The following is a 23185-nucleotide window of genomic DNA, read 5'->3' on the forward strand; positions in this document are numbered from 1 at the left end:
CAATAGAATCTATTATGTATTACAACTATATCCTGGTGGTCTAAATGAAAAGTCGGTGAGTGATCAGTCATTATGAAGTGTTTGGCCCTGTTTGGCCTAGCTCAGACCTACTCTAGAGTGGATACTTTTTAGTACCCTGTTGAGTACCACTTTCACACCACTACCCAAGTCCTTGTAGTGGAAAACCTGGCACAAGTGGGCGGTGTGGTGTGGAGGGGTGTGGAGTTGGGCCAGTGGAAAATGGGTTTAAGTCAGGCAGTTAGTTAGTTGGATAATTAACAGCCAGTTAGTTGGATAACTAACAGCCAGTTAACAGCCAATTAGTTAGAGGTTTGCTAAATAAGTCTTATTAGTTATTGTAGTTTTATCAAAGGTAATTAGCTTTCCATTCCACACACACAGCAGTCTGTGTTTGTGTATGAGACATAACAGCCCTTTCTGTTCTTTTCTAAGCACTGAGCAGTGGTCCTTGGTAATATCATGTAAGCCTCCTATTCATACATTTATCTCAATAACCAGAACGCCTGACTCAAACCACTCTAGCACCCGTTGCTTTCTGTGACCGTCCGTTGTATTCCTTTTACTGAGGTTAAGGTTAGGAATAAGGTTAGGTTTAGACTAGCTCTGGTCCATCGCGTCACCTCCAGTGACGCTCTGACAGACCCGTCGGCAAATGAATACACCGGGATTTCTCAGCCCCTGCCAGCGCTCAACTTGAGTCAAAATAAACTAAACTACTTCACTACTCACCAAACCAAAGGTAGTTTTGCGTTGTTTAAAGTCTATTCTCCGCGGTGGTGAGCCCCTCAGCACCCCACCCCACTCTGCAAAATACATTATTTTTGGCATGAAATAAAGTGCATCGAACTCGACCACCCCTCGCTTATTTCCGGGTTGTGAACCGTTGTGTCTGCGGTGGCCGCTGGGTGGACCAGAGCTAGGTTTAGACATAGTTTTAATGAGGTTAGGTTTAGGAATACCTGATGGCGAGCATTCTTGTATTCCATGCATCCATTCAGTAACAATGGAACTCACCAGTGACTGACCTGTGATGATTGATCTTTACATACAGTATAACTTGTGATTAACATCAATGACCTTCAGCCATTTTTAATAATGTGTGTTTGTGTCTTGAATAACATGTCTCTCCTCCAATCACCCTCTGACTAAGTGGTTCTCAAACCTCTCCATGACAAGGACCCCCCATATTTAATATGTATTTGGCTGGCAGACCTCCATCTGAAAATATGTAGTGCCAGGGACCCCCCAAAATAATATGTATCTGGCTGGCAGACCCCCACCTGAACATATTTAGTGCCAGGGACCCCCCACATTAATATTAATTTGGCTGTTAAAATGTCTTTAAAATATTCTTACTGGTCTGGGCACTTCTAACTGGTTTGGGCACTATACTGGTATGTCTCAAAAACTTTGAATATTGTGGGGAAAAGTTAATTATTTTCCTTCATATTTGTTCTAGTTACATTGCCCATGCAGTGACATATTCAAACCCTTTTTTTGTTGGCTTGTATTATATTTTTATGGCATACAGCTCATGACAATCTAAAATCCATATCTCAAAAATATTACAATACACTCAAAAATGTCTACTTTCAGTGAGACATTTCTGCAGTCAGTGTTGAATTGGGACGCTATGGCAGTGTTTCTCAACCTTTTTCTGCATGGGCACACTTTTCATGTCCCAAGAATCCATGGGCACACCAACATAATACAGAGGTGTAAATATCCTCACTGTCGGGAAGAAACCTTGTATCTCCAAGTTTCAAATGTGTACGTTTCTTCGCAAAGTAAAGCCCTGCTTCATCATACAAGGCTGTCGCACAACATTAGCGAAAACAGCAGATCTACAAGCACACAACGCCTCGCACCGCGAGGCGTTGTGTGCTTGTAGATCGGCTGTTTTCACTAGTTTAATTTTTTTTTTTAAATGATAAATACAATAGCCTACTGGCTTTCAAGCAGTTTCAAGGGTCACACTTGACCCTTCTCAGGGGCACACCAAAGGTCCCCAGGCACAGTGGTTGAGACACACTATGGCATTTTAGACAAACCTGCACTCTATATGAAGTAATCTTTCTGGGGAATGTGGGGACCCCTCTTTGAGAACCACTGTGTCTTACTGGTGGCCTGCTTTCTGATGGTTTCCTCCTGTGTGTGTTGTGTTTCCTTCCTCTGTGTGTGTTGCTGCGTTGTGGACAACAGAGACATGTAAGTCAACATGCTGGGGACACTACGGTGACATGTGTGACATCACTTCCTGTACACCCCCTCCCTTCCCCTCACACTCCCTCCCTGCACTTTTAACCCTGGCTCCTTTTAGTTGACATAATAGTTTGTTTTTTAAGTTCAGTGTCAGAACAAGGCAGGCTAGTATGAAGCAACCAGGACTGTCCTGATCCCTCTCCTGGCCCCATGAATTCAAGTCTTCATGGAGTTTATAATTGATAAAACATAGTTATTTCCTTGTATGAATTACTCGTTTAAGCCAATTGTTTGTTTTGCCTAAAATGAGCTAAGATGTTTATTGTCACTTTATGGATTGTGGTTTAGTGAATCCACTTCAAAGCAAACGGCAGCATCAACAAAGAAATACAGATACAAACAAATATTGCTATTTTAAGGCTGGTCTACCTCCTTTTTTGCATTTGTCAACAACTCTGAGAACCTGTGTGTGGATGGATTAGGGTTAGGGTCAGGTTAGTGTGGTGGGTCTGACATGTCCCCCTGGCTCCTCCCTCCAGGTGCAGACCCTCAACGAACAGGAGTGGGAGCGGGTGCAGCAGGCTAACGTCCTGGCCAACGTGGCCCAGGCCTTCGAGAGCGAGATGGACCTGGAGGGCTCTGACCTGGACGACATGGAGGACAGAGACGCCATGTTCAGCTCTGTGGACCTGCTGTCCCCTGGAGGACAGGCTGACGCCCAGACCCTGGCCCTCATGCTGCAGGAGCAGCTGGACGCCATCAACAACGAGATCAGGTACAGTAAACTATAGAACACAATGAGATCAGGTACAGTAAACTATAGGACACAATGAGATCAGGTACAGTAAACTATAGAACACAATGAGATCAGGTACAGTAAACTATAGGACACAATGAGATCAGGTACAGTAAACTATAGAACACAATGAGATCAGGTACAGTAAACTATAGGACACAATGAGATCAGGTACAGTAAACTATAGAACACAATGAGATCAGGTACAGTTAACTATAGAACACACTGAGATCAGGTACACTACCATCAGTAGAACAATGAGACCAGCTACACTACCATCAATAGAACAATGAGACCAGCTACACTACCATCAATAGAACAATGAGACCAGCTACACTACCATCAGTAGAACAATGAGACCAGCTACACTACCATCAGTAGAACAATGAGACCAGCTACACTACCATCAATAGAACAATGAGACCAGCTACACTACCATCAGTAGAACAATGAGACCAGCTACACTACCATCAATAGAACAATGAGACCAGCTACACTACCATCAGTAGAACAATGAGACCAGCTACACTACCATCAATAGAACAATGAGACCAGCTACACTACCATCAATAGAACAATGAGACCAGCTACACTACCATCAGTAGAACAATGAGACCAGCTACACTACCATCAATAGAACAATGAGACCAGCTACACTACCATCAATAGAACAATGAGACCAGCTACACTACCATCAATAGAACAATGAGACCAGCTACACTACCATCAGTAGAACAATGAGACCAGCTACACTACCATCAATAGAACAATGAGACCAGCTACACTACCATCAGTAGAACAATGAGACCAGCTACACTACCATCAATAGAACAATGAGACCAGCTACACTACCATCAATAGAACAATGAGACCAGCTACACTACCATCAATAGAACAATGAGACCAGCTACACTACCATCAGTAGAACAATGAGACCAGCTACACTACCATCAATAGAACAATGAGACCAGCTACACTACCATCAATAGAACAATGAGACCAGCTACACTACCATCAGTAGAACAATGAGACCAGCTACACTACCATCAATAGAACAATGAGACCAGCTACACTACCATCAGTAGAACAATGAGACCAGCTACACTACCATCAATAGAACAATGAGACCAGCTACACTACCATCAGTAGAACAATGAGACCAGCTACACTACCATCAATAGAACAATGAGACCAGCTACACTACCATCAATAGAACAATGAGACCAGCTACACTACCATCAGTAGAACAATGAGACCAGCTACACTACCATCAGTAGAACAATGAGACCAGCTACACTACCATCAATAGAACAATGAGACCAGCTACACTACCATCAATAGAACAATGAGACCAGCTACACTACCATCAATAGAACAATGAGACCAGCTACACTACCATCAGTAGAACAATGAGACCAGCTACACTACCATCAGTAGAACGACGAGATTAGGTACTCTACTATCACTACTAGAACAGTGGCCTTTTCAGGCCGCCACCCCCCGAAATAATCATATTCTAACTGGGGACCCCCCCTACCCTGACGAGCACTAAGAGTTGAGGCATTACATTTTGTATGACACAATTCTATTGTGAAAATAGCAGATCTATGCGAGGCGTTGTGAGCATGTAGATCTGCTGTTTTCACAATGTCTGCCTCTAATATTTGACAATTTGGCCAATGTTTAATTTGTCATTTTAGAGGTATTAAAAAGTCCTTAAATTGTCACTTTAGAAATGTGCAGATACCCTCTATACACTTAAACTTCATGTTGGTTTGTTTACTGTTGAGTGAGAAAACAATGTTGCACATTAAGCTAAAAATAATTTAGGGACCACTGTACTAGAATAATGAACACAGACCCTGGCCCTCATGCTATTTTCCCACAGTATAAGTTGTCGGGATTCCTTGTTCACCATTGTCTCATTCTGAAGGGGTCAAAGAAAGGCTATTTTATTTGTACTGGTTACATTTGGTCATGTGAAATAAGGCTGAAAAGAGTTATTAGAGTTTTGTCCAGATCACACACCTGACAAAAGATGATAAATGGTAAATGGTGCATTTATATAGCACTTTTATCCAAGGCGCTTTACATAGATTGTGCATTACATTCACCCATTCACACACACATTCATTACATTCACCCATTCACACACACATTCATACACTGATGGCAGAGGAAACCATGCAAGGCACCAACCTGCTCATCAGGAGCAATTAGGGGTTCAGAGTCTTGCTCAAGGACTCTTCCACACTAACTCAAGGGGAGCCCAGATTCGAACTGGGAACCCTTCGGGAACCCTTCGTGCTCTAATAACGGTTTCTCTACCCCTGAGCTATGCCGCCCCATATATATGATATGATATGATGCTGAGTTGGGGGCGCTGCCTATGATATGATAAGATGCTGAGGTTGGGGGCGCTGCCTTCAACACTAAACTTGGCACCAACTCTGGTCAGGGGTCTGCCATCAGAATAGCCACACCAGAGACCCCTGATGTTCTGTTTCTCCAATCTGCACCACTGCTAGTAACACCAGCTCTCTCTCCTTCTCCCTCTCAGGATGATCCAGGAGGAGAAGGAGAACACGGCCATGCGGGCGGAGGAGATCGAGGGCCGGGTGAGCAGCGGAGACAGCCTGGGAGGACAGCGCTTCCGCTCGCTCAGCTCCATCCCCCCCTCCATGGGGGGTCCCCCCCTCCATGGGGGGGTCCCCCTCCCTGGGGGGGTCCCCGCCGGGCTCCGGGCACTCCACGCCCCGACGCATCCCCCGCAGCCCCAACCGAGAGATGGACCGCATGGGCGTCATGACGCTGGTACAACTCTCTCTCTCTCTCTCTCTCTCTGTCTGTTCCTCCTAAATACTGTGACGTCTTTGTGAATATTAGACCGCTCATACATGTCATGTTCATTGGCTCGCTGTCGTCTTGCAAGTAGGCTGCATCTGTTACCACCAGGCCAAGTATTTCAGGGAGGCCATGGCCATCGTTGCCCCTTGACCTTGTGCCCCTCAAACCAATGGCATGACCTGAGGCCACAGTGGCCTTAATGCCCTAGTCCAGCTGACTACTACTTTCTCCTCTGTCTTGTCAATATGTAGACACCAGTGTCATTCTTGTCTTGTTGACGCGACCGCAGTTTTACCAGTGAACCTGAGCGCAAAGGTGGGGGCGCGGGAGTGTGGGGATCACACACCACTGACTGTTGCCGATGATGTAGAGGTTATATAGCTTTATGTAATGAGAGATACTCTTGCCGATTTCGTAAGAGACTCATCGCCAATTGCAAGATATTTAAGTTATTTGGGGCCATGATGATACTTCCCACTACTAGACTAAGGATTTATATTGTCTGTGTTATTGTTTACAACCACAATTATTCACGTGTGGCAAGATCGGTATTCCACTAGTTTTACTAGTAGGCTAGTGTAGGCTTAGAAGCCTTTTCAGAAGTTAATTTAATGTTTTCCATTTAATGATTTCCTTTATCGTCATCTTGTGCTAATGCACGCAACTGTTTTCACCAGGTTTTAAGGTCTTATTTTAGTTGTTTCTCATAAGCTCCAGACCCTCCTTGCCCGTTGGCCCCCACCGGAAAACTGCGGTCGCCTTGTTGACACCACTGTCTAGTTGAGTCCCCATTTTAAACCAATCCAGTATCTTTGATTTGTGCAGGGCTGAGCATCAGATTGTACATTTATTTCACAGCAGGTATTTTACATATTAAGTTTAACCCTTAAATTCAATTAATTATTTCAATCAACTAAAATCTAGTTTTATTTGATGGCCTTCCTGCCCTGGCATTTGGCCTTTGTGCCCTCAAAAAATGTACAACATCAAAGGCCAAGTGGCCTTGCCTCTAAAATGATGAAGTTCCAGGCCTGGTTACGACATACAATTTACAATTCAGGCACTTAGCAGACCCAGAGCAACTTACAATAAGCAAGGACAGCGCAAAGGTAACATAAGTGACAGACTAAAGGAAAACTGGGTACAGGTGAATGGCTGTAATCCTTCTATAATCTAAATGAGACCATACCTGAAACTATCCCTTTATTCACACCGTTTGTATCAACTCCAGGACATTTACAGTATATGTTTCCAGTGACGTCATTACGTGCGCATCCCGCGTCTCTGGCGCATTCACGTTGCCTAGAGACGCATTCACGTCATTGTTCTGGGGTCCCACGGACGCATCGCCTCCATTGGAGTCCACGTGAAAATAATTTACCACGTCGCGAAAAAAAATATATTTTAAAAAGTCCACAGACGCCACCATTGTTCATGGGTGAAGGCATGCTACTGTACCCTACGTTAACACAAATGAAATCCGCGTAGAAAGTCTTAAAACAGACGATAGAACTAACGACAGTGTGTGTTTGGAATCCATCGACGCTATTGTGTGCTCCGTATGGTCACAGAATTCAATGGGTGCCTTAGTTTTAGCGTAGCACCGGGCCGCTCTCTGACCATAGTGGCACAGCGTGTTAGGTGATACACCAAGAAGGGTTCCCCCACCGAACGTGGGTTTGGCTTGTCGAGCCTGTTATCGGGTAAGCGTCAAGTCATGGGCTGCTATAGCGGCCGGGGGCCGGGAGGTACAATTTGTCATCGATAGTTGTGTGCTTTAGTTTGGAAGTGCATGCGTGCCGCGGAACAACGGTGGAACGTGTGAAACACTAAAAAGTTTGGTTACCTTTTGGAAAAGACAAGGGGGGAGCTAAATACAATGGGCTATATGCAGCACGGTTGTTACATCATGCTCGGGAGGGAACACTGTCTTCGACAATGCAGACGGAGCCAGGCACTTGTCCATAATGCATCACATAAGACCCAAGTGCAATCAATAACTTTGCACGTCTGCGACTAGCTCTGGTCCATAGCGTTAGTGGAGTTCTCCTCCACTAACGCTATGGACCAGAGCTAGTCTGAGACGAGTTGAAACAACTCCAACGCGGGCTGTTGAAGCAGCGCGACACCCGTTCTCTTCCACCCACAGTATGTGGTGCTTGAAAATATGAATGATTCCATCGATAATAATCCGTTTGGGACACTCAAAATCACTGCCATAGAGTTATAATGTATCGCTCCGTGCGAATGAATCCGTAGCGTTGCCAGCGCGACTTCTGAGTCTACCGAAAATAGCAGATGTACAAGATCACAACGCGGTGCGAGCAGACACGGTTTGAGCTTGTTGATTGGGTATGTTTTTGTTGCGTGACACCGTCGTACTATGCATTATAAATTACACTGTTAAAGAGACGGTACACATTTAGTTTCTTCAAATATTTTCCAAAAATAAAAAGGTTGACTTGCCTTCTGTCTGTTAAAGTACTGTATTTGAAGGCCCTGGTCAAATGTATTTAATGGAAAAAATAGATATGCATTTACTGTAAAAAAAAAAAAAAAAAAGGAGAGACATGGAAATGTTAGCCTATAGTTTATAGTATAGTTTTACAGTAGGCTATTATTATTAATTCATGAATAGTACTGTAATTATATATATATATATATATATATATATTAGTGTCTCATCATGTCTTTCCACAAAATAACAGAAAAAAGCTCAATAGTGGGCTCGATAAAAGCCCGGCTCGATAAGCAACATCGATAAGGTGCTCATTATCAATAAAAATTAACGAGCTCCATCCCTAGTGCTTCTTCATCTCAAGGTACTATTATAGTTTAATTGTTTCATTCGTTTTTGTATGTATTTTGTAAGATAAACAATGTAAATACCTGTAACCATATAATAACCAATTCAAGTTAAATGCTGCACTTTGTCAAAAATGACATGACGCGTTGAATTTTTGTGGGACCCATAAAATATCCCAGGGACTCATCCGAAAGACCCTCCTTGGGTCCCGGGACTCATTACATTAAAAACCTATTAACATCACTGTGTTTCTGTCAATACATCAATCACTGTCAGTGTGTGTCAGGTTCGTCTCTTCAGTGTGTTTTCTTAAAGTCAAATATGTATGGGTGTGGTTGTGTGTGTGTGTAACTGTCATAAAACCCTAACCCCTGTACAGTATGTGTGTTTGTGTAACTGTCATATCATAACCCTGTTTGTGTGGGGGTCCGCTCACTATCCCGACGGGCCGCTGTTCCGACTAGCGTCGGCAGGTTAGTTAAGCCTCTATCAGAGTCCAGGGTGAAGAGCTATTCATTTCACCACGGTGTGGTTTTCTAGCTATCACCTAAAAATACATAACAAAGCCTCGGTGATAGCTAGGAAACTACAACAAGGTGAAGTGAATAGCTCTTCACCCTGGACTCTGATAGAGGCTTTACTCGTCATGGTTACTGAGGTTAAGTTTATGGTTAGTTTTAGTGTCGGAATACCGGCCCGTGGGCACACTGATGCGGACCCGTATGTGTGTATGTATTTGTAACCGTCATATCCTAACCCTAAACCCTGTCCCATAGCACTATTGCTACGACCCCTACATCATCTCCCATCAGACTGTCACATACCTGCCCTATGCTGCTGGGGTGGGTGCTGGGGTGGGTGCCCTGTGCCCCCCACCCACCTGTAGCTATGCTCCCTACTTTATCCAGGTACCCACTGCTGCTGTCCCCTACTCTACTGTGACCCCTCCCTTACTGTGTCCCCTCCCCTCTCCTTGGTGGGTGGAACCATAGATATAACTATAGCTACTGTAGACACCTCATCCTCCACTGTAGTTCAATGGAGCAACCATAGAGTTACGTATAAGAAGAATAGAGAGGACACTAGATATCCCTGCCCGTCCACTTGCATTGAGTTGCTCACCCAGCGCATGAAGCCAACTTCCACGCCTTCTTCCGGTTGTAAAGCGTGACGTAGTGGGGACTAAGTGATGCGTTTTGCGTCATAGTTTGTGTTCATGGACGCGCTGGGGCTCCAAGTCGTGAACGAGCACTTCCGCTATGAACGCGCAGTCAATACAAAGAAGCCTAGATGCGCGTTCATGTTTCTGGGCCCATCGTTAAAAAAAGCTGCCACCATGTCAGTTGGGCTTCAGCCCTCCCCCTGGTGTCTGGGGGCTTGGGAGCAACGTGTAACAACTGGAGTCCGGACGTCCGGAAGTCAAAGTGACTACAGGCCAATCACACCGCGTCTTTTCCGGGACTTTATCAATTCAATTCAACAGAGCTTTATTGGCAAGTTTCCATACAGTTCTTGATGTTGCGCGGCTCAGCTGTTCTTAGAGCAGGGGGTTTCAAAGTGGGTGACGGGGCACCCTGGGGTGCCGCGAGATCATTTGATAATATTTGGAATTTATTTGGACACTTGAAAAAATATTTTGCATCATTTTAAACTTGAAGTTATTTTCAGTCCGTTCTAACCAAAATGGCTGTTATCTCAACGTTTTGCTCGCAACATAATCACTAAAATATCATCACTGTCGGGCAGAAACCTCTGTCGCACAAAACTAGTGAAAACAGCCGATCTACAAGCACACAACGCCTCATGATGCGAGGCGTTGTGTCCTTGTAGATCGGCTGTTTTCACTAGTTTAGTACATTTTATAGATGATAAATACAAAAAGAAGGGTATTGGACATACAAGGTTTCCACCCGACAACGACGATATGCTATAAATATAAGGTGCTGGGAGTGAAAATTATAATGTAGGGGTGCCTCGGATTAAAAAAAAATAATAAATCTATGGGGTGCCCTGAGACAAAAACGTTTGGGAACCCCTGTCTTAGAGACTATTACAATTGATCCAACATAGTTATTATTTAGTCACTAGCACTTGCTGATACTTTTGAAGTGGTTCAGTATTTATATACAGTCACATTAACCATTTACACTTTCTGCAGTATCCTTGGGAGCTGACCGGGGTGATCTTAGTAAAACGTATTAGAAAGCCTTTGTTCATGGGCTTTGCATTCAGATAAAAGTTAAAATGTTTTATTTTTCTGAGCCAGAATACACTGCCCTACCAACCCAGTGATGTGCTGATCTCGCTGTGCGACGCACAGAGCGTTTATCGCTAGTTTCCTAGTTTTCCGCATCAGATCTCAGTGATCTTTGCTTCACTGCGTCGGTTTGTTTGAGGAGAGGAAATGAGCGATTAGCGCTGGTCGGCCCGGGGCCAGAGAAATGATTAGCGCTGGTCGGCCCGGGGCCAGAGAAATGATTAGCGCTGGTCGGCCCGGGGCCAGAGAAATGATTAGCGCTGGTCGGCCCGATGCCAGAGAAATGATTAGCGCTGGTCGGCCCGATGCCAGAGAAATGATTAGCGCTGGTCGGCCCGGGGCCAGAGAAATGATTAGTGCTGGTCGGCCCGATGCCAGAGAAATGATTAGCGCTGGTCGGCCCGGGGCCAGAGAAATGATTAGCGCTGGTCGGCCCGGGGCCAGAGAAATGATTAGCGCTGGTCGGCCCGGGGCAGGAGAAATGATTAGCGCTGGTCGGCCCGGGGCCAGAGAAATGATTAGCGCTGGTCGGCCCGGGGCCAGAGAAATGATTAGCGCTGGTCGGCCCGGGGCCAGAGAAATGATTAGCGCTGGTCGGCCCGGGGCCAGAGAAATGATTAGCGCTGGTCGGCCCGGGGCCAGAGAAATGATTAGCGCTGGTCGGCCCGGGGCCAGAGAAATGATTAGCGCTGGTGGGACCGGGGCCAGAGAAATGATTAGCACTGGTCGGCCCGGGGTCAGAGAAATGATTAGCGCTGGTCGGCCCGGGGCCAGAGAAATGATTAGCGCTGGTCGGCCCGGGGCCAGAGAAATGATTAGCGCTGGTCGGCCCGGGGCCAGAGAAATGATTAGCGCTGGTGGGACCGGGGCCAGAGAAATGATTAGCGCTGGTCGGCCCGGGGCCAGAGAAATGATTAGCGCTGGTCGGCCCGGGGCCAGAGAAATGATTAGCGCTGGTCGGCCCGGGGCCAGAGAAATGATTAGCGCTGGTCGGCCCGGGGCAGGAGAAATGATTAGCGCTGGTCGGCCCGGGGTCAGAGAAATGATTAGCGCTGGTCGGCCCGGGGCAGGAGAAATGATTAGCGCTGGTCGGCCCGATGCCAGAGAAATGATTAGCGCTGGTCGGCCCGGGGCCAGAGAAATGATTAGCGCTGGTCGGCCCGGGGCAGGAGAAATGTGGCAGCCTGCTGCTTTGTTTGCTCTGGTCATGATGTCGTCTCTGTGAGGAATCCAGGAGAAAAGTACAAATAAAATAAAACCTCCGGCCCTTTTGTTTTAACTCTTAAAGACCTGAGCACCCGAATCTCTTTCTGTTTTCTGACATGTTTCTATGTCAGTGGTTCTCCAACGTTTTCATATCAAGGACCCCCAAAATGATTCGTATTTTGCCACGGACCAAAAATATGTTGTTCCAGGCACCACCCCTGAAGCAGAGATTTGAATTACAAACGTTTGCTTAAAACATTTGTTTCTATTATTTATTTTTAATCTTTGTTTCTATTTGAAAGTGTAAAATCCCTTTTAATACTATCTTATTTTCTGTGAGGATATTTGGGGTAATGTGAAAACAGGATGGAGTTACTAAGTACAGAGTTTACATGGCTTGTAGGACTATTTGAGTCAGCTAAAGTGTTTCCCCCCCCCCCCCTCCTCACACTCTCCTTGGAGGGGAGGAATATTATTAACCCAGTGTTTAAACCAAGCTGCACGCAGCCACCCACCCAGTCCCCACCCTGTCCCCACCCACCCACCCACCTCACCCTGTCCCCACCCACCCACCCACCTCACCCTGCCTTCTGACCTCTGGTGTGATGTGTGTCTTCCTTCTCAGGGTGTGATTCTCCCAACGGGATCTTTCCTTATCGCTCCACAGTGCATTGTTTTAACACTGGACTTCTGCTTGCATTCAAGACTGCATTTAACACACTTGAGCAATCAATGCACAAGTGTGTCCACACATGCATAATATGCTTGTGTGTGTGTGTGTGTGTGTGTGTGTGTGTGTGTGTGTGTGTGTGTGTGTGTGTGTGTGTGTGTGTGTGTGTGTGTGTGTGTGTGTGTGTGTGTGTGTGTGTGTGTGTGTGTGTGTGTGTGTGTGTGTGTGTGTGAGTGAGGGCATTCACTTATAGTGATTTTTAGTATTCGAATTATTCAACCTCAAAGTATTCGAATAGTGGAATATTCGACAGTACTGGCCAAACTGGTAAATATTAAGTAAGCAAGAGGAGAACATTGTGAAAATAGCAGATCTACATGCTCACAACGCCTCGCGAGCATGCAGATCTGCTATTTTCACAATATTTATCTGTGGAACCGAGTCACATTAAATGTAATACCTACAATTCCAAGTGCTTGTCAGGGTGGGGGTCCCCAGTTCAAATATGTTTATTCTGGGGGTCACGGCCTAAAAAGGTTTGAGAACCCCTGGTATAGAGCATTAACAAATTCATCCACCAGGGGCATTGACAACTCATTCTTATGACTTTCCATCTATAGCCAAGCTTTATAAAGTATATATATTTTTAAAGAGACAAATAAGCGAATATTCGACTTCGGTGAACAACATCGAATAGTGACTTTGATATTCGAATATTTGGTGAATGCCCTAGTGTGTGTGTGTGTGTGTGTGTGTGTGTGTGTGTGTGTGTGTGTGTGTGTGTGTGTGTGTGTGTGTGTGTGTGTGTGTGTGTGTGTGTGTGTGTGTGTGTGTGTGTGTGTGTGTGTGTGTGTGCGTGTGCGTGTGTGTGTTTGCGTGGTGTGGAGCGTTGGTCCTCCGGCTCACCAGAGGGCGCTGTGTCTCACCGTCTTACTAACGTCTTCTCTCCTCTCTCTCTCCTGCCATGCCTTCAGCCTAGTGACCTGCGGAAGCACCGCAGGAAGGTAATCTAGAGATCTGCTATTTAGTTCTGTCCCCCCATCATCTAGAGATCTGCTATTAGTCCTGTCCCCCCATCATCTAGAGATCTGCTTTTTAGTCCTTCACCCCCATCATCTAGAGATCTGCTTTTTAGTCCTTCACCCCCATCATCTAGAGATCTGCTTTTTAGTCCTTCACCCCCATCATCTAGAGATCTGCTATTAGTCCTGTCCCCCCATCATCTAGAGATCTGCTATTAGTCCTGTCCCCCCATCATCTAGAGATCTGCTATTAGTCCTGTCCCCCCATCATCTAGAGATCTGCTATTAGTCATGTCCCCCCATCATCTAGTGTCCATCCTCCCCCCCTTGACCCTAACCCTCTCCATCTCAACCATCTAGCCATACTGTGTTTCTGTCTCAAATATCTTTGGCTCGGGTCATCATAACTCTTTTCCATCCACGGGACTCCTGAATGACCTTGTTACCCTTTTAGAACACATTATTACACATTACTACTTAACATTTAGTTCATGCTTTAACTGTCAAAACAGATTTTATTTAATTTTTATGCAGGAAGTACAGTGACAATCAGGTCTGTTTTACATACATCTGTACATGTTTACGTATAGAGGGTGTAAATGAAGTGATGTGTTTTAAGACATCCCTGGTTTAATTAGATGTGCATTCCGTCTGGCGAGCCACACTGTTGCCTCCTACAGCGTTCCAATGAATCCGTCATACTGTACAGTGACAGTCTGGACGTGATGACCTCGTCCCCGATTCCGTGCCGTCTTTACAGTCTCATACATTTGTCCTGCTGTAAACCACATTAGTCAAAACGTGTACAAATTGGCTTGCAGCTTAGCAATATTGTGAAGTTCCAAAATACTAAAAAAAATTAAAAAATGTTTCCACGAACGAGAATGACGGAACAGATGACTGCTTCCTCTCTCTGCTTGTTTCGGGAGGTGTAGTTCAGACTCTATAAAAGCGTTCACAGATTGTGGAATAGTCTGGCTACGTGAGACAGTAGTCCCACCTGTACCTCACTCCATGCATCCTCCTTCATACACTCTCAGAGTGGAGTGGACACAGCTTCTAGACTCACTGTCAGTCTTTTATGCAATTCCAAATGCACAACACGTCGCGTCAGGGCCAGTCACCGTGTTCTAGTTTAGTGAAGTCTTCCAAGTTTCATTTTTAATTTAGCGAACGACACTCCCCCTTATACATAGTTGCATGATCATCGAAAAAAATATATATACATGCCTGTATATATTGTTGAAAATCTTTAATTTATTCTAGATTCATGGCACATAAGTGAAATAGTTCAAAAACAAAAAAAATGACGTTTTTCTTTTTTTTAAAGGCAAACTCACAATGAGCTCAACCTGGTATTGGAGTTGAAAGACAGGATGGTTTTCACATAAAGATTGTCAAGCTATACACACACAGTCTACACAACCTAACAATGGCTCTAGTAAAGATACACACAGTCTACACAACCTAACAATGGCTCCAGTAAAGGGTCTAAAATCAAAGCTGAAGTGAACAGCAGCTTGCTTTGAACATCCCAGAACAGAACGGAGGAGAAGCTTGTTTTACTACAGTCTGTTAACGAGGAGGGATTTACCTTGCAATTAAGAAGCTACTGTTCTGCTTTAGTCCTCTGTAGCAGCTCACACACACACACACACACACACACACACACACACACACACACACACACACACACACACGTGTCCTCTACCTCCAAGTCACACTAAACTGTGGAAAGATGTCCGGTCGCTGTGATCCGTTCAGAGTTGTAGGCAGTTGAATGGAGCTTGGATTCTGGGAAAACAAGAGAGGAATGTTGACATAGATTAGAAAATAGAAAATAAAATTGTCACGTCCATTTGGTTTCATTTTTACGCTCTATAAGGGTCCATTTGGTTACCAACTCTCCATCATTAAGCTGGGGACCACCTGGAACCCCCTCAGGGACCATTGGTGGTCCCCGGACACTGGTTACCACTTATGCTGCGTTGACAGTCCTCACCGTTATTTAAAGGGTTAATATCATGGTGAAGTTGACAGCGCTCACCGTCAATCTTACTGTATTTACAGTAAAAGTATTATCACTTACTATACAGTAATCGGTAATGTCCGCGATTTGTTTACAACGCACGTTGGGCGTGCACGCGAAGTGAACCTCCTCCATAGTAAATCCATTGAGAGGCCCATAAAGAGACTTCATTTACTAAAAGAAATACTTTTTAATCCCAAAGCTGGCATGTTTACAGCACAAACTAGGCTCGGATGGCGGCCGCCATGACACACGTCATGTGACTAGATGACGTGTGTGACTTAAAAGTAAGGGGCAGCAAAAGTGTTAAGTACCACTGACCCATAAAGGTCAGGAGGAGCTGGTTGTGGCGCTTTCTGGAAGATGGTTGACATTCATCTTTCCACAGCCCCTCATGTCCTCCTCAACCGAAACGTCTGTCTGTCTTTCTGTCCTCCCTATAACCCTCTGTCTGTCTCTCTGTCTCTCTGTCCCCCCCAGTCGTCCCAGGACGACAAGGCCACCATCCACTGTGAGACCTCCCCCCCCACCACCCCCCGCTCCATGAGGCTCAGCAGGGGGGCGGGGCACGCCGCCAGCCACGAGGACATCCGGGACATCCGGGGGTAAGAGGACCCCCCCGTCTGTCTGTCTGTCTGTGTTTCTGTAGTTGTTGCGACCGGAGGTCGCACTTACTACAGAAAGCTGCTCGAGGTGTCCGTCTGTCCGTCACATACGTCACACGTCACACGTCACACTTTTGCCCTGCTCATATCTACGCAACCGTTGCCCCGATCCATGCCAGATTTTGCACACACACTCCTTACCTGCCAAACTACAACCTCCAAGGACCCCCGGAGCTCCAGGGACCCCCAGCTCCCTGGGGGACCCCCAAGTGTAAAAAATGAGCACATGTGCAAAAATTACCAAATGACCACCCCAACGGAGCTGCTCACGGGGAATTCCTGGGGACCACCCACTCCTGGTGCTCCAGAACGGATGCAAAAGTGGTGGCGCCCCCAGTGGAGGACCCCCTGCCACTGCAGCTCACATAAAATGCCGTAACTCTGGCTAGGAGCGTCCGGGAGAGCCGGGGCCAGTACCTATTCGTCCGCCAAGGCAACGCGGACACCCCACCCCTCATTTCTCACATGGCCCTCTTCTAGCGCCACCTACAGGCCGATTTTTAAAACACATTTTTGGCCACTGCTCCTACAGTTTTGGCCCTCAAATCACGAAAATCACTACACAGTATGTCTACACTCATCTCATCAACATGGATCAGGAAGTTTTTGGAAGAAAAAATGTTTGCCCTATTTGTGGAGATAAGTGACCTACGGTCGCTTATCTCCCGATTAGGGAGTCTTACTGGTGTTATAAAGCTTATCCGAAAATAGGAAGCGAATTGTCAGAAATTCGAAAAAAGAAAAGGCAAATTTAGCCTGTTTTTAGCCTGTTTCCATCCACTGATGAAATGTGATTCTTGGGAGACCTCCTTTAAATGACTTCCTGTTTCCATCCACTGATGAAATGTGATTCTTGGGAGACCTCCTTTAAATGACTTCCTGTTTCCATCCACTGATGAAATGTGATTCTTGGGAGACCTCCTTTAAATGACTTCCTGTTTCCATCCACTGATGAAATGTGATTCTTGGGAGACCTCCTTTAAATGACTTCCTGTTTCCATCCACTGATGAAATGTGATTCTTGGGAGACCTCCTTTAAATGACTTCCTGTTTCCATCCACTGATGAAATGTGATTCTTGGGAGACCTCCTTTAAATGACTTCCTGTTTCCATCCACTGATGAAATGTGATTCTTGGGAGACCTCCTTTAAATGACTTCCTGTTTCCATCCACTGATGAAATGTGATTCTTGGGAGACCTCCTTTAAATGACTTCCTGTTTCCATCCACTGATGAAATGTGATTCTTGGGAGACCTCCTTTAAATGACTTCCTGTTTCCATCCACTGATGAAATGTGATTCTTGGGAGACCTCCTTTAAATGACTTCCTGTTTCCATCCACTGATGAAATGTGATTCTTGGGAGACCTCCTTTAAATGACTTCCTGTTTCCATCCACTGATGAAATGTGATTCTTGGGAGACCTCCTTTAAATGACTTCCCGCAGGCCTGCACAGCCACCCGAGACGTGACCGACAGCTTTTTGCCCGCCCCGATTAATCGACGTCTCATCCTGCAAGTTTCTGCGTCTGGAAGGTGGCCGATCTGCAAGCTCACAACGCGTCACAGATGCACGTTTCTGTGAGCTTGTAGATCAGTCACTTTTGGCACGCAACACGGTGTGACGACGAAGTGTTTGCTAGGATTTACTTGGGTGATGTGACGGACGAGGCTTGCACACAACAGCGCCGTAAAATAAATATCCGATGCAAGATACAGTAGTTGGGAACACGCTGCCAACAAGTTAGGAGCTCCCTTCAGCCAAATCGATCATGCAAGTTCAATGCATTTCAATTCAAAACCTATTCACTTAGTGTTTCCATTTCCCTTTTGCACATTTCGTTTTTTCGATGAAGCCTCAAAATCCACCTCCTCCAAGCGCATACATGTTTTTGCGAATAATGAAAGTTTATTCAAATTTTGAAGTGTTTCCATAAAACTATTTATGCACAAGAGCCTTAATGCGCAAACAGGCGGCATAGCTCAGGGGTAGAGAAACCGCCACTAGAGCACAGAGGGTTCCCGAAGGGTACCTGGTTAGAATCCGGGCTCCCCCAGAGTTAGTGTGGAAGTGTTCTTGATCAAGACTCTGAACCCCTAACTGCTCCTGATGAGCAGGTTGGTGCCAAGCATGGTTTCCTCTGACATCAGTGTGTGAATGTGTGTGAATGGGTGAATGTAATGCACAATCTCTGTAAAGCGCCTTGGATTAAAGCGCTACATAAATGCACCATTTACCATTTATATATTCAGGTTACAGGGTGATAACAGTATGTTTATATATTTATATATTCAGGTTACAGGGTGATAACAGCAACCCCAGCAGCAGTAACTCCAGTCAGGATTCTCTCAACAAAGCGGCCAAAAAGAAGAGCATCAAATCCTCCATCGGACGCCTGTTTGGGAAGAAGGAGAAGGGACGGCCCTCCCCGCCTGGCAAGGACCCCCCCAGTCAAGGTAAGGACCCCCCAGTCAAGGTAAGGACCCCCCAGCCAAGGTTAGTAGTACAGGGACCCCCCCAGTCAAGGTAAGGACCCCCCAGCCAAGGTTAGTAGTACAGGGACCCCCCCCCCCCAGCCAAGGTAAGGACCTCCCAGTCAAGGTTAGTAGTACAGGGACCCCCCCCCCCCCCCAGCCAAGGTAAGGACCTCCCAGTCAAGGTTACTAGTACAGGGACCCCACAACGAGCACAGCGCTCACATTTAACTTAGCAGGGCTTTTATGAATGCCAAAGTATTCCAACAACAATCCGCTCTCAATTAATCTTACAATTATTTACTAGCTGTTTCGGGTAAGAATGCAAGGAACCAAATGGACCAGTAAGGGTTGACTTTCTTTAGTTTGTTGAAGTCAAAATTAATGATTGGACCAGGGGCCATACAACAAGCTTGCAGCAAGCTGGTATACTATGAGAGTGATGGTCTCAGTAACATCTCTATCTCCCCCTCTCCCTCTCTCCCCCTCCCTCCCTCCATCCCTCCATCCAGCGGGCACCCCCGAGGCAGAGAGCTCTCCCAAGGATGGCATGAACATGGGCACCCTGGGGGGCCCCGCCGACAAGAACCGCAAGCTGCAGAAGAAGTAAGTGTTGTCCTCCCCTCCCTCTCCTCCCCTCCTCACCACAGCTCAGGGTGCAGTGAACCACAGCACACATGCCGGAGGCCTTTTATACTCTTAGTCGTGCGCCAACAACAGCCGATCTACAAGCTCAGACCGTGTCTCAGCGAGACGCGTCTTGAGCTTGTAGATCGGCTGTTTTCGATGTGCGATGAAGTATAAAACCTGTCTTGACGAGTTGATAACAGCTTTAGTGTGTGCTGTTAGACTGCTTTGTTTTAGGGCATTCACTAATAGTGATTTTTATTGGAATTATTCAAACCTCAAAGTATTCGAATAGCTGAATATTTGACAGGACTGGCCACACTTTCAAATATTAAGTAAGCAAGAGGAGAACATTGTGAAAATAGCTGATCTACATGCGTTGTGAGCATGTAGATCTGCTATTTTCACAATATGTATCTGTGGAACAGAGTCACATCAAATGTAATGACTACAATTCCAAGTGCTTGTCAGGGTGGGGGGTCCCCAGTTCAAATATGTTTATTTTGGGGGTCACGGCCTAAAAAGGTTTGAGAACCCCTGGTATAGAGCATTAACAAATTCATCCACCAGGGGCATTGACAACTCATTCTTATGACTTCCTATCTAGCCAAGCTTTATAAACTATATATTTTTTTAAAGAGAAAACAATAATAAAAATAAGCGAATATTCGACTTTGGTGAACAATGTCGAATAGTGACTTGATATTTGAATATTCTAATATTTGGTGAATGCCCTGCTGTGTTTATGACCTGAAAGCCTAATAATAATAATAATATTAATGATGATGTGTGGTTGGTTGTTGCCCCAGACCATGGCTCTCTCTGTCACCCCCCCACCCCCCCCCCCCTCCCCCCGCTGCACAGACCTCACTTGTGAGGAGCGATATCGGCAGAGGTTTTTTTTTTTTTTTTTTTTACCATAGTTGACGCCCCCTAGGCTTGTTCAGGAGATGACTAAAAAAGACAGAAGTGGCCGCACACACTATAGCCAAGTGCCAAAAGTTTTATTAGGACAGAGTAACAAACCAACGTTTCGGCAGCACAGCTGCCTTCTTCAGGGTATACAGAACACATTTCAGGTCACACTTAAATAAGGTGCCTGGGATGCATACAACCAATCAGATGCATCTACAAGAGCACGGGTTCTAATGGGACCTGTCCCTGTGATGGAGGCAAATGGGGATCAGGTGCAGTCTCTCACATCAACTGATTAGGGAGGAGTTATACCTCATGAGTAACCAAGGTGAGAGAGAAAATCTGGAAACTTAATTCCTGCAATGCAAAACACAATAGAAATGACATATCGATCAAAGATATAGCTAGAAATACACTAGGCCCCCTAGGCTTGTTTCACGGCTAGGCTCGCGATGCAGAAGAGAGGCGCTTGTGTCAAGCGCGTCTCCGCAGAAAGCACGGTAGTAGCGGGCGACGCGTAAATACAAATGAAATGGTAAAAGATAACCACGCCTTTCCAAATACCATTTGCGTTGTGTTTTACGACTGTTTCCCCCCCCCCCCCCCCCCCCTTTTTTTTTCCCCTGCTTAGTACTGTGTTTTATTTGTCTGTGATTTTATGTTAAATGATAAAGTCTTCAGTGTACTGTACTGCTCCCAAGCCGCGAGGGGCGTCAACTTTGGTCAAAACCTCAGCCGATGTGGCTCCTCGCTCCTCACTTAGAGAGTGATTTATACTTGGTGTTGCGTTGGTATCGCACACAGAAAATATCTGATCTGCAAGCTCACAATGCTGACGACTGATGCAAGACACATGGCCAGGGTACATGTATGATTGCCACGTAGACAGACAGTATCTTGGTCTTGTTCTCATGTTAAATAATGATAGTGTGTTATTTTAGCCCCTTTTCCACTGGCCCAACACCACACCACACCACACCGCCCACTTGTGCCAGGTTTTCCACTATAAGGACCTGGGTAGAGTGGTGTGAAAGTGGTACTAAACGTGGTACTAAAAAGTATCCAATCTAGAGTAGGTCTGAGCTATTGGCCAAACAGGGCCAAACACTTCATAATGACTGATCACTCACTGACTTTTCATTTAGACCACAAGGATATAGTTGTAATACATGATAATTGATTCTATAACCACTATTATAATCTATTATATTATAGTGTATTATAATTATCATAGTATACATTAATACTTTATAGTGTAATAATCACGTAATAATCTGCGTTCTATGATCCTATAGTTTACTGAGATGCTGTCTCTCTGCGTTCTATGATCCTATAGTTTACTGAGACGCTACGCTGTCTCTCTGCGTTCTATGATCCTATAGTTTACTGAGACACTACGCTGTCTCTCTGCATTCTATGATCCTATAGTTTACTGAGACGCTACGCTGTCTCTCTGCATTCTATGATCCTATAGTTTACTGAGACGCTACGCTGTCTCTCTGTGTTCTATGATCCTATAGTTTACTGAGACGCTACGCTGTCTCTCTGCATTCTATGATCCTATAGTTTACTGAGACGCTACGCTGTCTCTCTGCATTCTATGATGCTATAGTTTACTGAGACGCTACGCTGTCTCTCTGCATTCTATGATCCTATAGTTTACTGAGACGCTACGCTGTCTCTCTGCATTCTATGATCCTATAGTTTACTGAGACGCTACGCTGTCTCTCTGCGTTCTATGATCCTATAGTTTACTGAGACGCTACGCTGTCTCTCTGCATTCTATGATCCTATAGTTTACTGAGACGCTACGCTGTCTCTCTGCATTCTATGATGCTATAGTTTACTGAGACGCTACGCTGTCTCTCTGCGTTCTATGATCCTATAGTTTACTGAGACGCTACGCTGTCTCTCTGCATTCTATGATCCTATAGTTTACTGAGACGCTACGCTGTCTCTCTGCGTTCTATGATCCTATAGTTTACTGAGACACTACGCTGTCTCTCTGCATTCTATGATGCTATAGTTTACTGAGACACTACGCTGTCTCTCTGCATTCTATGATCCTATAGTTTACTGAGACACTACGCTGTCTCTCTGCGTTCTATGATCCTATAGTTTACTGAGACGCTACGCTGTCTCTCTGCATTCTATGATGCTATAGTTTACTGAGACGCTACGCTGTCTCTCTGCATTCTATGATCCTATAGTTTACTGAGACGCTACGCTGTCTCTGCGTTCTATGATCCTATAGTTTACTGAGACACTACGCTGTCTCTCTGCATTCTATGATGCTATAGTTTACTGAGACGCTACGCTGTCTCTCTACATTCTATGATCCTATAGTTTACTGAGACGCTACGCTGTCTCTCTGCATTCTATGATCCTATAGTTTACTGAGACGCTACGCTGTCTCTCTGCGTTCTATGATCCTATAGTTTACTGAGACGCTACGCTGTCTCTCTGCGTTCTATGATCCTATAGTTTACTGAGACACTACGCTGTCTCTCTGCATTCTATGATGCTATAGTTTACTGAGACACTACGCTGTCTCTGCGTTCTATGATCCTATAGTTTACTGAGACACTACGCTGTCTCTCTGCATTCTATGATCCTATAGTTTACTGAGACGCTACGCTGTCTCTCTGC

The 23185-nt window shown here is 45.4% G+C and overlaps 1 protein-coding gene across 1 annotated transcript in view; it reads left to right on the forward strand.

The window, feature by feature from the left end:
- Positions 1–23185, forward strand: part of ppfia1 (PTPRF interacting protein alpha 1) — a 127997-nt gene that overhangs the window by 76548 nt on the left and 28264 nt on the right. Inside the window, 7 exon segments of the mRNA XM_080730418.1 lie at positions 2763–2998; positions 5580–5718; positions 5720–5833; positions 13780–13809; positions 16337–16461; positions 18816–18976; positions 19507–19600. Of these exon segments, the coding sequence (XP_080586544.1) occupies positions 2763–2998; positions 5580–5718; positions 5720–5833; positions 13780–13809; positions 16337–16461; positions 18816–18976; positions 19507–19600 (899 nt within the window).

Source organism: Nannobrachium achirus (genome assembly GCF_963921795.1).
Source record: "Nannobrachium achirus genome assembly, chromosome: 7".
Classification (NCBI taxonomy): Eukaryota; Metazoa; Chordata; class Actinopteri; order Myctophiformes; family Myctophidae; genus Nannobrachium; species Nannobrachium achirus.